Below are 13,588 nucleotides of genomic sequence, written 5' to 3' on the forward strand. Positions count from 1 at the left end.
AAGCAGGTTGGAATTACTATAAACGTTACACTCCAACCCGCCCTAATGTTGATTTGGTCAATTTGGATTGATGTCATATCACAACCAGCCGTATTACGTTTTTGATGGGTTGCACTTTTATGGACCAAATTTGACACCCCCAACTCAAGTGAACTTATATCTGTAACAAATGATAATTGCCAATTACAAATTTCAGTATCTGTTTCTGACCAATTGGATGAGCACTATCATATCCTTCCAAAAAACCTTTAAGTAGTGTTTTTTCTTTGCGGGGGTGGGGTGGGCAATATGAGATCCTTAATAAGTATGACAGGAAACAGTCCTACATGCCACTGATATATTCACCAACTGGATATACATCTTTTCGTTCATTAATAATGGCACATATTTCTGTCAAGGATGATACAATTGTACTTCTCACAGACCAATTTTGCACTATTATGCAACTTAAGAGACAATTAATAAGAATAAGGTGGACATATACTTGATCTTAGCCAAAAAGCCTAGAAAGGTATACATTATTGTGTATATGTGCGTGCATATATATGTTTTTCCAATTTAACATAATTAGGATTCATCAACTTGTGTTGCACGGAGTAACTATGAAAAAACAAAACTTTTGAACATCACTTCAACCAGCAACCTGATGAAGGGATTGTGTGATTATACGTACCATTTCTGATCTCTTTTGTATTCGACTTTCCATCTGAATATCTGAGGCATAGCTCATGCAGGCTCCTAATAGCAGCATCCAGGTCATTGCCAGATTCTTCCAATGCTTTCTCAAGTAGCTGACAGTATTGAAAGCAAAATAATTGTTTTGATGACTCATTAGACAAAATACACCACAAGGTGTTTAACAGACTAAGTAATCAAATAAATCTCTATACCTGTATGTTATAAGAATGGCAACTTGGTGATTCTTACTATTTCTCATACCAGAACCTTTTTCAAGATTCAAAAGCATTGAAAATTCATAGAAAAAGCAGGTTAATACTGGATACGGTACAAAAAGAGGATTTTTTTTTCTTGGGGAAACCCGGTGCACTAAAGCTCCCGCTATGCGCAAGGTCCGAGGAAGGGCCCGACCACAAGGCCTATATTGTACGCATCCTTACCTTGCAGAAATGCAAGAGACTATTTTCAAGGCTTCAACCCGTAACCTCCTGGTCCCATGAGGCAACTTTACCAGTTACTCCAAGCTCCCTTCCCTTTGGTTACATAGTGTATACTTTATACTAATATGCATATATTATATGTATGTATACATATAATATACATATATTATACATACTACTCCCTAAGGAAGGAAGACTTTTAAAACTTGTGGTCTAACATGAATGATATAAATTTGTGTAGTTATAAATTATTTCATTAAGGGTAAAATGAATATTTCAAAGTTAAATTGTTACTTAATCTACAAATGTGTCATTCTTTTTTACACTAACTAAAAAGGAAAGTAAATGATATAAATTGAGACAGAGGGACCGGGTGGATATGTAGTCCATTTGAGAATATAATCAAATAATAAAAGTATGCTCTAAGCTTTTAAATGAGATGACACACACTCCAATATGATATAGAGCAGGCAGAGGTCCTGAGATCGTTTCCATGTGCTTGACCAATGAAAAAGAATCAAGCCCACACGTGAGGGGGTGTGTTAAGAATATAATCAAATAATAAACTTGTGCTCTCTCTCTCTCTCAAAGTTTAAGTTTTTAGATTTCAGCCATTTTTGATAAACTAGATGCCTCTATGTTGGTAACTATCCCAAAATAAGTAATAAACAGTATTATCACATTCTACTACTACTACTACGTCAACAATTAAAGAGTAACTACAACCATCAGGAACCAAGTGAAATTTATGAATGGAGAGATGAGAAAAGAACAATACCTGACAATCAATATCAGGAAATAAAGCTCTCAGCTGATCGAAGTGAATTGGAGAGATGCTGTAGGAAGAAGAACGAAGCTTCTTCAAAACCGGTGATGATGCTGAAATCGGCGATGGCGATTGTAAATCTTCGAAAAAGGATCTCTTGCGGCAAATAATTGCAGCCATTGATTAATCTCCCTTACAGTGATTGAGATATTGATTGTTTGATCGGGGATTTAAGGAGTAGGTCGGTAGGTTTAGGGGATTTGAAGCTTTTCTTGAGCTGTACTCCGCCTGGAGGAGGTGAGTCCCTTTATATAAGAAGGATTTTGTGGGCTGTTGAAAGCGGTGAACGTTGGCAAAAAGGATTTTCGAAAATATGTAAATGTTGTCAAGAAAGAAATAAAGGAATCCAATCCACTAGTGGGGTGATTACAAGTCAAATCGTAAAGTCAAACAGAATTGATAAATCAAATCAGATCGAAAAATAATAATTTGTGGTTTGGTTTGATTGGTTTGACGGTTGAAAAAAAACCGACCACTCTTGATTTGGTTTGGTTTGGTATTAAAAGAAAAAAAATCAAATCGAAATCAAACCAAACCGACATAATATATATAAAATTTTATTTTATTTATAGATAAAAAATATTATTTATAATCTACTTTGTTAATATTTTTAGTTAGTTTATAGTTTTCAATGTTTATATATTTTATTTCAAATTTGGGCTTGTAAAATTTGTAAATATTTTATTTTATATTAAGATCTGAAGTTACAATTATATTGTTATAGTTTTTCAAATTCGAAGTTAACAATTTACTTTGTAAATATTTTGTTTTGTATTCAGTTTGCATGTAGCCTTTTAATCTTATTAATTTCACATAATGAACGTTGATATTTCAAAAAAAATAATTTGTACTCTTGTGAATTTTACCGTCTTTTCGAAAATTTCTATTCATTTAACATTTTTTAAGTTTAGCTTATCACACAGATAAGTGAAAATATATTTAATCTCTTTTTCAAATACCGTATAGTTGTAAAAAAATGAAAAAATCGAAAAATAAAAAATAACCGAAAAAACCACCTTTATGTGGTTTTATTTGATTTTTAGATTTAATAAACAAACATAATTGGTTTAGTTTTTTTTTAATGAAAAAACAAATCAAACCGGCCTATGTACACCCCTAATTAGTACTTATAATAATGAAAGAATATAAGAAAAATTAGAGTACTAACTCCTTTATTTGGGATGGATTAAACCTAGAAAATAATTGGAAATGAGAGGTTATATTCTTTTTGAACTTTAAAAATTCTTAATGCCAACTAGTTTTGTAGTGTCAACTTCATCAGTAATGTAGTTATAATTGAATTCTAAGACTTGGGCAATAATTTACAATTGCCATTCAAGTTCCCCAAAAGATCTAAAGAATTAAAGTAGTAACACTCCTCCTATTTTTAATACTAGGCATAATAGTACGTAAATATATCCTTTTAACTCATATTTATGCTCTTTAACTTTAGGTGTGCACATGTAGACATCATACTTATATAAAGTTGAACAAATAGATACTACATGGAAATTTCCGTCGTACATGGTGTCCTATGTGTATTATGCTACATATGACGTATATGTCTACTTGTTTAACTTTATACAAGTTTAAGTGTCTACTTGTGTACACCCAAAGTTAAAACGTATAAATATAAAATGAATTCAAATTAAAAGGTACATTTATGTATTATGCTAATAGTGTTAAGTTTTGTTACATTTAAAACAGAAAGGAGAAAAAAAAACTGTACCAAAATCTCTAAACACTCACTTACAACAAACAAACTACAACAAAAACTAAAGCTGACCAAAGCAAACATCCAAGAGATGATAATAATTTGTAGCTATTTGATCTTACAAAACTTGCTCTGTTGAGTGTTGAAATGTGTTGTACTGTTTTTATTGGCTCTGTTTTAGAGTCCCCACAATGTCCAATCCCTGAATCCAACAATGTCTCTAAATCATCTCCAAGCCCATTTTCTTTATTGTAACAAAGCCCTTCATTATTTGAAAGCTTCATTTTCCTTCTCATTCTCCAAACCATTTCTCTTTTAAATGGAATAGGACCACTCAACATGTTATTGTTTAGCCTAAGCTCACTTATGTTATTTAAATTACCAAAACTCGATGGGATCGAACCATTTAACTTGTTCCCATCGAGATGAAGGACTCGTAGCTTAGGTAATCGGCCTAGAGAATTTGGTATTGGACCTTGAAGGTTCATGTTTGATAATCCTAAAATCATTAAGTCGTTGAAACCATCGAATACGTTATCCGGTAGATTAGCTGAGTCCATTGGATTTCCATTGAGGACTAAGGTTTGTAGAGAATTCAATTTCTTGAGTAACATTGGGAATGGGCTTGTTAGACTATTGTAGCTTAAATCCAAAAGGATGAGGTTGTTTAAGTTGTGGATCGAGTCAGGTATTGAACCAGAGAGGCGATTACGGCTCAGGTCTAGCTTTATAAGCGAATGACAGCTCATGAGTGTGGATGGAATTGAACCCGTAAGGTGATTTTGGTTGAGGTCCATGATATTTAACTGAGCAAAAGTCAAACTCGGAATTGAACTGGCTAGTTTGTTGTCACTCAAATCTAGTGACCTCAAACCGGTGATCCGGCCCAGAGAGATTGGTATTGAACCGTTAAGATTGTTTTTGTGAAGATCTAGAACTCTCAAATGAGTTAGGTTACCCAATTCATTAGGAATGGGCCCTGTGAACCCATTTTCCCTTAAAACTAGTGTTTGCAAAGTGGGCCCTAATTGGGCTAGAAATGCTGGAATGGGCTGAGGATTGTTACTAAAGCAACGATAGAAGAATAAAGTCCGAAGGTGTGGAAGTTTCCTAACTGAAGGTGAAATGAACGAATGACTCGAGTAACACGTAGGAAATGCTGTGTCATCAGACAATGCGCCGAAGGAAAGTGACACAACATGGTACACATTGTCATTATCCGGCATGCACTCAATACCATGCCATCGACCACGACAAACATCAAGGATATCGGTGGCCCAATCGTTCCCCGTAGCCCTCATAATGTCGTAAACGGCTTCTTGCTCATGAGGATCGGTTCGTGCACGATTATTATTCATCGAGAAGCCAGTTTGTGGAGCATCAACTAGAGCTGAAGGTGCACCGGAATCCGACATTATAACGGTGAATGACAATCCTAGAGGAAAGAAGAAAAAAGATAGTAGTAGTGTTATTTGTATTGAGAGAAAAAGGGCCATTTTGGACTATGAATGAAGTGACAAACTTGGTTGTATTTTTAGGGGTGTTTTATAAGTGACATAATATAAATATTTATGGCAATGACCAGGTTGGGGAGTGTGACAAGTGAATGAAAATTGGTGGGTGCATAAATTAAAGTAGGATAATAATGGATTCACGAGTATGAGGAGGAGATGAAATAAATGCATGAGTTTATGTTGTTAATGAACATTTAATACTATCACGGGGTTTGAGCCTGCTTCTACGTCAGTTAATCTAGGCCCACATACAAGTAGGCTTGCTTGGGTTCCATCTAAGGATCATAAATTTTGGGCCGAAACTCTCAACTCGAAATGATGTGTGGCGTTTTTAGAAGTGTTCGATCTTAAATTTTTGTCTTTGCTTAATAGATTATTTAGAAAATATTTTTAATTTTAAAAAATTCGCTAGAAAGAGTTTATGTTGCTTATTAGAAATAAATTCTAGCTTTTACCTATAAGAAAGAACTTATGGTTGATTGAGCAGGTTCATTGTCTTAAAATACCTAAAAATTTTGATAGAGAAAACTAATTTATGTTCACAACTTATGCCCAAACATTGTCTAGTGGTTTTTTTTCCAAGCCAAGACTATTTATATTAAATCCGTTAAGCATGATAAAAAATATCAAGACCATCCCTTTTTAAGGCCATTTGTGAACTTAATCCCTTGTCAAGTCTATTAAAATGAAATGTTTAAGAAAGAATAGAAAGAATAAGGGCCATTCATACAAATGCCCCTATTTTAGGTGGTATTCAATTTTTTATTTTTAAATTTTATTCTACGACATTTTAAGTTTATGTCGAGCGATTTAGGTCTGAATAAATAAATATTATGGTCAATAAATTTCCGTTAAATAAACTGTATAAACAAAACTTAAAGACCATCAAATTTTAAAATAAATGTTATAGACCACTCTAAAATAAAACTTCAAAAATGATGCAGAGTCTATAAGATTGAAAATTAGAATTAGTCTCAAGTCTCAATAGATGTCTAATCGCCTCTATTTTCGTTTTTAAATAAAGGAAAAGACGAACTTAAATCTTAGATTTTTTTGGGGGGAAATTTGGCAAAATTGATTTGTCCATAAAACTTGTCAAGTTTTGGCCGAAATTCAATTGGCAAAAACCCAAGATCCTAAATTCTAAAAAAGAAAGAAAGAAGAGAACAAGTGATTTTGAGAAAAAAAATAATCTAATTTTTGGATTGTTTTAAAATTTACCTTAAATTTTTATATTTTATATATAAAAGGGGGGGGGGGGGAAAATTATCTAAATACTCAACTTATTTTACCATATTCTTTAAAATTTCATACCGTTTGAGAAAATTACAAAAATCCTACTCTCTCCTATTCTCAGATACATCACTTTACGCGATATATCAGGACATTCGCTGAGTGATGTATTGGAAACCGAGGCGATGTATCAGGACGTGGAGGGATGTATCCGAAACCGGGACGCGATGTATCGGGACGTTTTGGGATGTACCCTACTCTCTCATATTCTCGGATACATCACTTTACACGATGAATCGTTCGATACATCATTTTACGCGATGTATCAGTTGGATACATCACTTTACACTATGTATCGGGACATGGAGTGATGTATCCGAAACACAGACGCGATGTATCGGGACATTGAGTGATGTATCCAAAACAGAGACGCAATGTATCGGGACGTTGAGATGTATTCAAAACTGGAATGCGATGTATCCGAATTTAAGGGATTTTTGTAATTTGAAAAAGAGCAGGATACTCATCAAAATGCATTCTTACTAAAGAAATTATTCATAGAATATGAGAAAATTCTACTGAAGAATAATAAATTACTATCGTTTTTATTATTTAATTTTTGCATCGATGGATCATTGCAGCTAATTGTAATAACAGTAATTTTATTATGGTTTTTGGATCTAGATTGTTGAAATTGAACTCACTTTGAACTAGGTGTAAATATTCAAAATACGGAGTTTTATCAAGAGCTTGTTTTTGCTGCATGCCAAAAGTGAATTATAAAAATTCTATACAAACCAACCAGTAGAGACACCATAACTAAATACTTCACAGTATAAGGTTGGAGATTCAAGTGTTTCCTTTTAGTAATTCTAGACATTTTCTTTATCACAAAGGTAATTAATAGTGGAAATCGAATCCACACACGTGTGAAAGACTTCCATCGATAACACTAAACTATAAACATCAGTCGTATATATATATATATGTACTGAAAATTATTCCTCAGAATCTGAATATGGTGGACAAGATCCATCATCTACATTGGCTAGTGGATTATACTCGGGAGAATTTGGATCAATGCATCCCGGTACTAGATCAAGATTGCAACGATCACCCTGCAATAGAATCGTGTCCCTTCTAATCAAATACATACTAGCTTTGAAATGAAACTCGAAACATAAAGATAGAGAAAGATGATTCTACTTACTCCATCCACATTCAAGTTACCAACCATCGCACATCTTGTGATCAAGATACTCGAGTCCGGGAAGATTGCCCTGTCACAGGCACCATCCTGGCTCAACTCCCGTGCAAGACCCTGCATAACAAAATAATTCCTCAATCATGATGACACATCACTCTTCAAAAGATTTACAATGCTAATTAAGTTTTATAGAGCAATACAAGCATCATACAACTATGCTATGCTGCACCCTAGATGGCAAAAGTCCAGTGGCCGATAGCATCACTAGCTTAGGCTCTGACACCCTAGTATATGACGGTAACAAGGAATCCCTTGTGAACCAGTAAGGACTACCTTGTTCATATTTTTTTTTCCCTCAAGCACAAGAGTAACATCGATAAGTAATAAAGAAATAAAGAGACCAAATTACCATCCCACAAACGACGTGGACTCCAACAATAAGTCCATACCAAAATTTGTATTGCAATTCATCGCGCTTGCAGCACAATTCAAGAACCAAACTTTAGGCAATCAGTGCCATATAAAGAGGTCAAACTCGTTCATAATACAAGTACCTCAGTTTGTTAACTAAAAGACTAGAACTGAATGTTTGCTACCTCAGTGAAGAATTCAGTTGGTTTATTTCTCCAAGCCTTGGGGACTTGAAATTGTAGTCTATAGGGACCATCCCATTCGGTTCCATTTGTGAACGAGAAGATCAAACTAAGAGCTGCAAACAAATAAATACAATGTAAAAATAGGAGACAGAGATTTATTCTTCTAAAATGCAACTTAAAGGGAAGTTTCTTAAATAAAAGTTTAAAACTCACCATGCTTGGGAATACATAACTGAATCGTATAAATAGGAGGATCGGCTTTTCCTCTGATTTTCTGGAGCATTATCCTAGGTTCACCACCGCACATGATAGGCTGGTTGAAACCTCCTGAATTCGAGTCTCAAGAATTCAGCATTTTGGTTCTAATTTTAGAGTGTGTAGCAGAATGAAGAAAATTGCAAATAGGAACGAAACCTGTTGAATATGTTATATGTGAATTTGAAATAGACATGAACTTACCATTAAAAGCGATTCCAAAATCTTCATTAGGAACCATATTGTTTGCAGCTGGATTGTAAAAAAGCTTCAGTCTCTCTCCCTGTCAAAAAGAAAATAAGCAACATTTAGGACCTCGATTAATAGGCATTCAGAAACATTATGTTAAAAAAGATATATTCATTTATTCGGATATTTGAACATACTGCAGTTGGGGGAAGACCATTCATTGTTTTCCAATATACTGGTGATTTTCCAAGGTCAAATTTAGCCCATGAAGGAAGAGCATATCTGTAACACGAACGTTTGGCGATTGTTAAACTTCCATAGTTCTATATCATGTATACATAGAAGAATATGCTAACTTTCTATGCATACAGAAAGTTATAGAGCAATTACTTTCGTTACACTTTCAACATATATTAAGTTACTTCATCCAATTTGATGCTAACAAAATTCAGTATGTCTCATTAGAAGGCGGAAGACAAGAGAACGGAGGAGCTTACTCTTTGATTTCCTCTGCAGGGGAAGTTGCAACGGCCGCAGCAACTATACCCTTACTAATCCTTACTAGTTTCCTTGTAGCTGGATGATATCTTCTCATGTGCGCGCCCATAAAACTTGTAGCTGCATTTTGAATAGACAGATACATTAGAGAAATGAAATTATGCCAATGAAATGGCATTAACACAAGTATTATAGAAGATAGACATCTTAAAAGATATGGAAGAGCTCAAAGAGAATTTGGCTGACTATATGAATCCTCTGTACTCATTGTACTATATTTTGGTTCTTATTCATTCCAATACAAAAGAAGAGTCCATGCATACATAATATCCTAGGTTTTTATTAGGATTGTAATAACAGGTAAAGTGATCTTCAAAAAATTATCCAAATTACAACATATTAAAGTAAATATATGCAGATCAAGAAAAAAAAAAAAAAGGACAAGGCAACAAGGTGCACAAAGCATCTCGCATTAGCAAAGTTCGGGGAAGGGCCGCATCCGGCTCAAGAGATGTGATGTAGACATGAGCCTACCCTAATTGCAAGTATTAGTGACTGTTCTCAGGGATCAAACCCGTGACCTACAGTTCACACAGAGACAACTTTGTTGTTGCTCCAACGCACCTCTTATCACATATCAAGAAAGTTCTATAATAATGGTTGAAAAAAGTTGAGACAGAAAAAAATTGGTACAAAAATTATGTATCTTACCATATATATTTGAAACAGAGGGACTTGCATTGGTATTAGAAGCAGAACGAGTTGCAGAAAATAAAGAGGGACTTGTTGATGCTGCAGCCATTTTGGAAGCTGTAGGATGAGAAAGATAGAAATTGGTCCAAATAAATAAAGGAGGATAACATATTGTAAGGTATAAATTGGCAACCACACAAAATACAAACTTTTTTTTTTTTCCTCTTAAATAAAATATCTCTTAGCCCCAAAACAAGACAAATCACTTCATTTTCACACTTTAGCATGAATCTTCCAACTCCCAAAAAATCTTCGTCTTAAAATCAACTAATTCAATTATCACCTAAAGTCTAAAGATTGAGATTTAAATGCTCAGATATTTTTCCTGATTATATTGTAGACATAGAGAAATACGCTATTAAAAATTCTCAAATTATAGAAAAAATTCAGAGAGAACAAACACAATTGCACCCACATTGTTTATCAATAAAATTATGTTTCTTATATTTTATTTGTTGTTGGTTATATTCCATACATTAAAATTTGTTATAAGCAAATTGACATGCCCAGTTAGGAGTGGTCATAATATGGTATATGTCGAATTACTATATCATATCAAAAATTTTGATATCGTGATTTTGGTATTATGATATTTGGTATGGTATATGATATACATTTTAAATTTTTTGGTATTTGATACGATATCTGATATTTAGAAACAACATACGGAAATACCAAATTACCATACCGAAGTATATAGTTACATAAATAACATATATATATATATATATATATATATATATATATATATATATATATATATAATACTACTTAACAAATATACAACCAAGTATTAGTATAAATAAAATATTTAGAAGTTAAAACTTTGACTACTCTATTTTGATTGAAATATATTTAAATACTAATTTTGAATAATTTATTTATTATTTTAATTATGAATATGACATAAAAACTAATTTATTTTATCATGTCAAAATTTTTTAATGATAAATTTAGTTGAGTGATTTTATTAATGCAAAGGTCTAAGTTGAGTGATTTTATTGATACAAAACAAAGTCCAATGCCTTTGTTAGATAAATTCTAAAAATTGATCAGTAATCTTTTAAGATATTAACTCGTCGTGTTCATGTATCTAATTTCAAATTACAGACAGTTGATTCAAGATTGAATATTAATCAGTATATATATATCTTTGTCTCTAAATTATTACACACTTAATTAGCATTACAAGTAGTGTGCAGAAGATTTGGCAAAAATCTTCAAAATAGTAGAATTTAACCCAAACTGAATCAAAATTATGTGTACTATACAGCATGTCATCAGGTTGAGCATAAACCTATATAAATCTGCTTAGAGAAAAATGGCGAGTGCAATTGAAGATAAACTTATCAGAAAACTCGCAAACACGACAGTTGAGGAAGATGGAGGAGGTGGAGTGGTGTCTGCCGGAGTATTTGAGGCTGAGGAATTAGAGCTTGAAACTTTAATTGCCATTTTTTGACCAGCTAAACAGTGCTCACCAACTGTGCAAATGTAATAATGATCCCCAAGAGTTTGCATAGTGATTTTTGCAGGCCCTTTCTTGATTGCTTCACCTATAGAATTTTGTGTATTGCACTCTTCATATGAACTTCTTGATACTTCTTGTACGTCATGGTTTCCTTCCGTAAATTTGAAAACTGGTCGACAATTCGAAACGAAAAAATAAAAAACAAGAAATGATATGTATTATGTATATATCACGTTTGAATACTTTTCATCGAAAAATTGTATGATTAGAATGTATAAACCAAATATTTCAAGCATGACTAGTTTAAGGGTAAAGGAAAATGAATATTTATACAAAGTGTTGATTTCTTAACTGTTGCATAAAAATCAGCAAATCAACATGTGGAGCGTCCATAACAGTTTAATTACTACCCCCTCTATTCACTTTTAAATGTCATGTTGCGCTTTTCAAAAATTAAATTGATTAATTTTCAAAGTTAAATTAGATTACATTAATTTGATTTTTTAAACAAAAAAAAATTAGATATTCAAAAATTATACGAAAAATACTATAAATTGCAACTTTTTTCATATCAATATGATGAAAAAATACATCACAAAATATTAGTCAAAATTTTTATCGTTTGACTCTAAAAAAGGAAACTATGAAAATTAAAAATGGACGGAGGTAGTATATTATAGTATCAATTATTCATATTTTTTTTGTGAAGCATATTTCTTAAAGTTCAAAATAATCGCAAATGGTGATTCTAACCTCTTCCTATTTAAGCGTTTTTATTCAAAGAGTTTATAGTTTTAATGTTAAAAGAGTTTTTAAAAAGTGGTCGAATATATCATTTTTTGAAATAAGTGATTTGTTAAGTGAATTAACAAAAACTTAGCACCATTCTAATACATGAGAAAGAAAAGTAACTTTTTGATGGAGTGGTACGCACTATTTCATCTTTCATCAAGAGGTTTCGGGTTCGAGTTCCCTTGGGTATGAAGTCGCCTTTGTTAGGACGGTCTACCCCTCAATGTGAAACTTTTCGGCGTGAATTTAAATTTAGTCGGATTCCAATGTGGGTACCGAACACTAGGTGAGAAACCAAAAATTAAAAAAAAAACTAAAAAATAAGTGATCTTTAATTTTAAATCAAAAGAAGGGATGATTTTGTTCACTTATTTACTTTAAATGTGTTTGACCTATTTTTTTTGTTCATTTCGAAATGAATTCTTTTCCTTTTTAGTAATTCTTCAATTCTAACTTTCCACCTACATGTTTTAACACCATTCAATTAAAGAACATTTTTATAATATCTTTTATTTTAAATCATCATATAAAAAAAATAAAATCAAATGACTTGAAACAGAAAGAGTACCTAAGGTGTCACCAATTTTGATTGTATTTGCATCAGCCCACATTGTGTAAGCTGCAGCGCCATTAATTGGTATAGACCAACCAAAGCTATCCCCAACTATATGATCTGTTTGTGCTATTGTAACTTGTAGCAAAATTGCCATAGTTAAAGCACCACAAACAAATTTCTCCATCTTCTCTCTCTTTTTTTTTTTTTGTTTTTTATTTGGGATAGAAAATGCTCTAGTTTTTTGCAACCAAAATAAAATAAAAATGATTGTAGGTTACTAGAGATATCCTATCTGAGACCTATACTAATTTTGTTATGCAAAATTTGCTTTATATATATAATGAAAGAATTTTTAATTGGTCTCAACTTTATGTTAATGGAAATCCACTACATTAGCAGCAAGTACGCGCAGCCACTACTTTCCATCTAGAACAATATATGTATGTGGCATATTTTAAATGATTATATTCGAATAAATTGGTCAGATGATCACTCAATTTAATTGAATAATTATGTAGTAAAATAATTTATCTTATTCTTGTATTTTGTAAATCACTCAATTTTTTGTAAATTAATCTTATCCAAAAACAGTCTATCTACCCAAATACTAACTTGAATAGATGGTGGTGAAAATATTTGTGATCCAGTCAAGATCCAATCGTTCCAATACCAAATAAAATGGCCTAATCTTAACTATAAAAATAATTTTTGATCTATATGAACTACAATTTTAATATATATAATTTAATTTTTCGATACAGAGAGTTTTCGATTGGTTGAGAGTATTGACTTCAAGATACATGCAAAGCACAAACACTGATCTCTGTATAAGATTTCTTGTTTTCATTTTCTTTATACTCATCAGC

The 13,588-nt window shown here is 32.5% G+C and overlaps 4 protein-coding genes across 4 annotated transcripts; all 4 read right to left on the reverse strand.

The window, feature by feature from the left end:
* Positions 1–626: 626 nt before the first annotated feature.
* LOC125830355 (uncharacterized) lies at positions 627–2,064 on the reverse strand. The gene is made up of 2 exons (XM_049509543.1): positions 1,897–2,064; positions 627–791 (listed from the first exon to the last, which is right to left on the reverse strand). Exons 1-2 carry the CDS (start codon positions 2,062–2,064, stop codon positions 627–629), a joined length of 333 nt encoding a protein of 110 aa, XP_049365500.1.
* A 1,629-nt stretch (positions 2,065–3,693) lies between these two features.
* On the reverse strand, positions 3,694–5,154 carry LOC125830409 (protein TOO MANY MOUTHS). Its single transcript, XM_049509602.1, has one exon. It carries the CDS (start codon positions 5,152–5,154, stop codon positions 3,694–3,696), a length of 1,461 nt encoding a protein of 486 aa, XP_049365559.1.
* A 2,024-nt stretch (positions 5,155–7,178) lies between these two features.
* On the reverse strand, positions 7,179–10,033 carry LOC125830430 (protein POST-ILLUMINATION CHLOROPHYLL FLUORESCENCE INCREASE, chloroplastic). Its single transcript, XM_049509625.1, has 8 exons — positions 9,862–10,033; positions 9,150–9,270; positions 8,850–8,934; positions 8,668–8,746; positions 8,422–8,535; positions 8,209–8,321; positions 7,616–7,726; positions 7,179–7,523 (listed from the first exon to the last, which is right to left on the reverse strand). Exons 1-8 carry the CDS (start codon positions 9,950–9,952, stop codon positions 7,404–7,406), a joined length of 834 nt encoding a protein of 277 aa, XP_049365582.1. The 5' UTR covers positions 9,953–10,033; the 3' UTR covers positions 7,179–7,403.
* Positions 10,034–10,998: 965 nt separating this feature from the next.
* On the reverse strand, positions 10,999–13,025 carry LOC125830442 (cucumber peeling cupredoxin-like). Its single transcript, XM_049509639.1, has 2 exons — positions 12,735–13,025; positions 10,999–11,543 (listed from the first exon to the last, which is right to left on the reverse strand). Exons 1-2 carry the CDS (start codon positions 12,904–12,906, stop codon positions 11,215–11,217), a joined length of 501 nt encoding a protein of 166 aa, XP_049365596.1. The 5' UTR covers positions 12,907–13,025; the 3' UTR covers positions 10,999–11,214.
* Between the last annotated feature and the right edge of the window lie 563 nt (positions 13,026–13,588).

Source organism: Solanum verrucosum, unplaced genomic scaffold (assembly GCF_900185275.1).
Source record: "Solanum verrucosum unplaced genomic scaffold, falcon-dt-bn FXZP01000228.1, whole genome shotgun sequence".
NCBI classification, from domain to species: Eukaryota; Viridiplantae; Streptophyta; class Magnoliopsida; order Solanales; family Solanaceae; genus Solanum; species Solanum verrucosum.

Excerpts from the sequence above, each read along its gene's own strand:
- LOC125830442 (XM_049509639.1), bottom strand. The coding sequence starts at position 12,906 with ATGGAGAAATTTGTTTGTGGTGCTTTAACTATGGCAATTTTGCTACAA. Across the intron at positions 11,544-12,734 it reads CAAAATTGGTGACACCTTAG|TTTTCAAATTTACGGAAGGA; the intron begins GTACTCTTTCTG and ends ATTGTCGACCAG.
- LOC125830355 (XM_049509543.1), bottom strand. The coding sequence starts at position 2,064 with ATGGCTGCAATTATTTGCCGCAAGAGATCCTTTTTCGAAGATTTACAA. Across the intron at positions 792-1,896 it reads TTCCTGATATTGATTGTCAG|CTACTTGAGAAAGCATTGGA; the intron begins GTATTGTTCTTT and ends CAATACTGTCAG.
- LOC125830430 (XM_049509625.1), bottom strand. The coding sequence starts at position 9,952 with ATGGCTGCAGCATCAACAAGTCCCTCTTTATTTTCTGCAACTCGTTCT. Across the intron at positions 8,935-9,149 it reads CCTGCAGAGGAAATCAAAGA|ATATGCTCTTCCTTCATGGG; the intron begins GTAAGCTCCTCC and ends TTCGTGTTACAG. Across the intron at positions 8,747-8,849 it reads ATGGTCTTCCCCCAACTGCA|GGAGAGAGACTGAAGCTTTT; the intron begins GTATGTTCAAAT and ends TCTTTTTGACAG.
- LOC125830409 (XM_049509602.1), bottom strand. The coding sequence starts at position 5,154 with ATGGCCCTTTTTCTCTCAATACAAATAACACTACTACTATCTTTTTTC.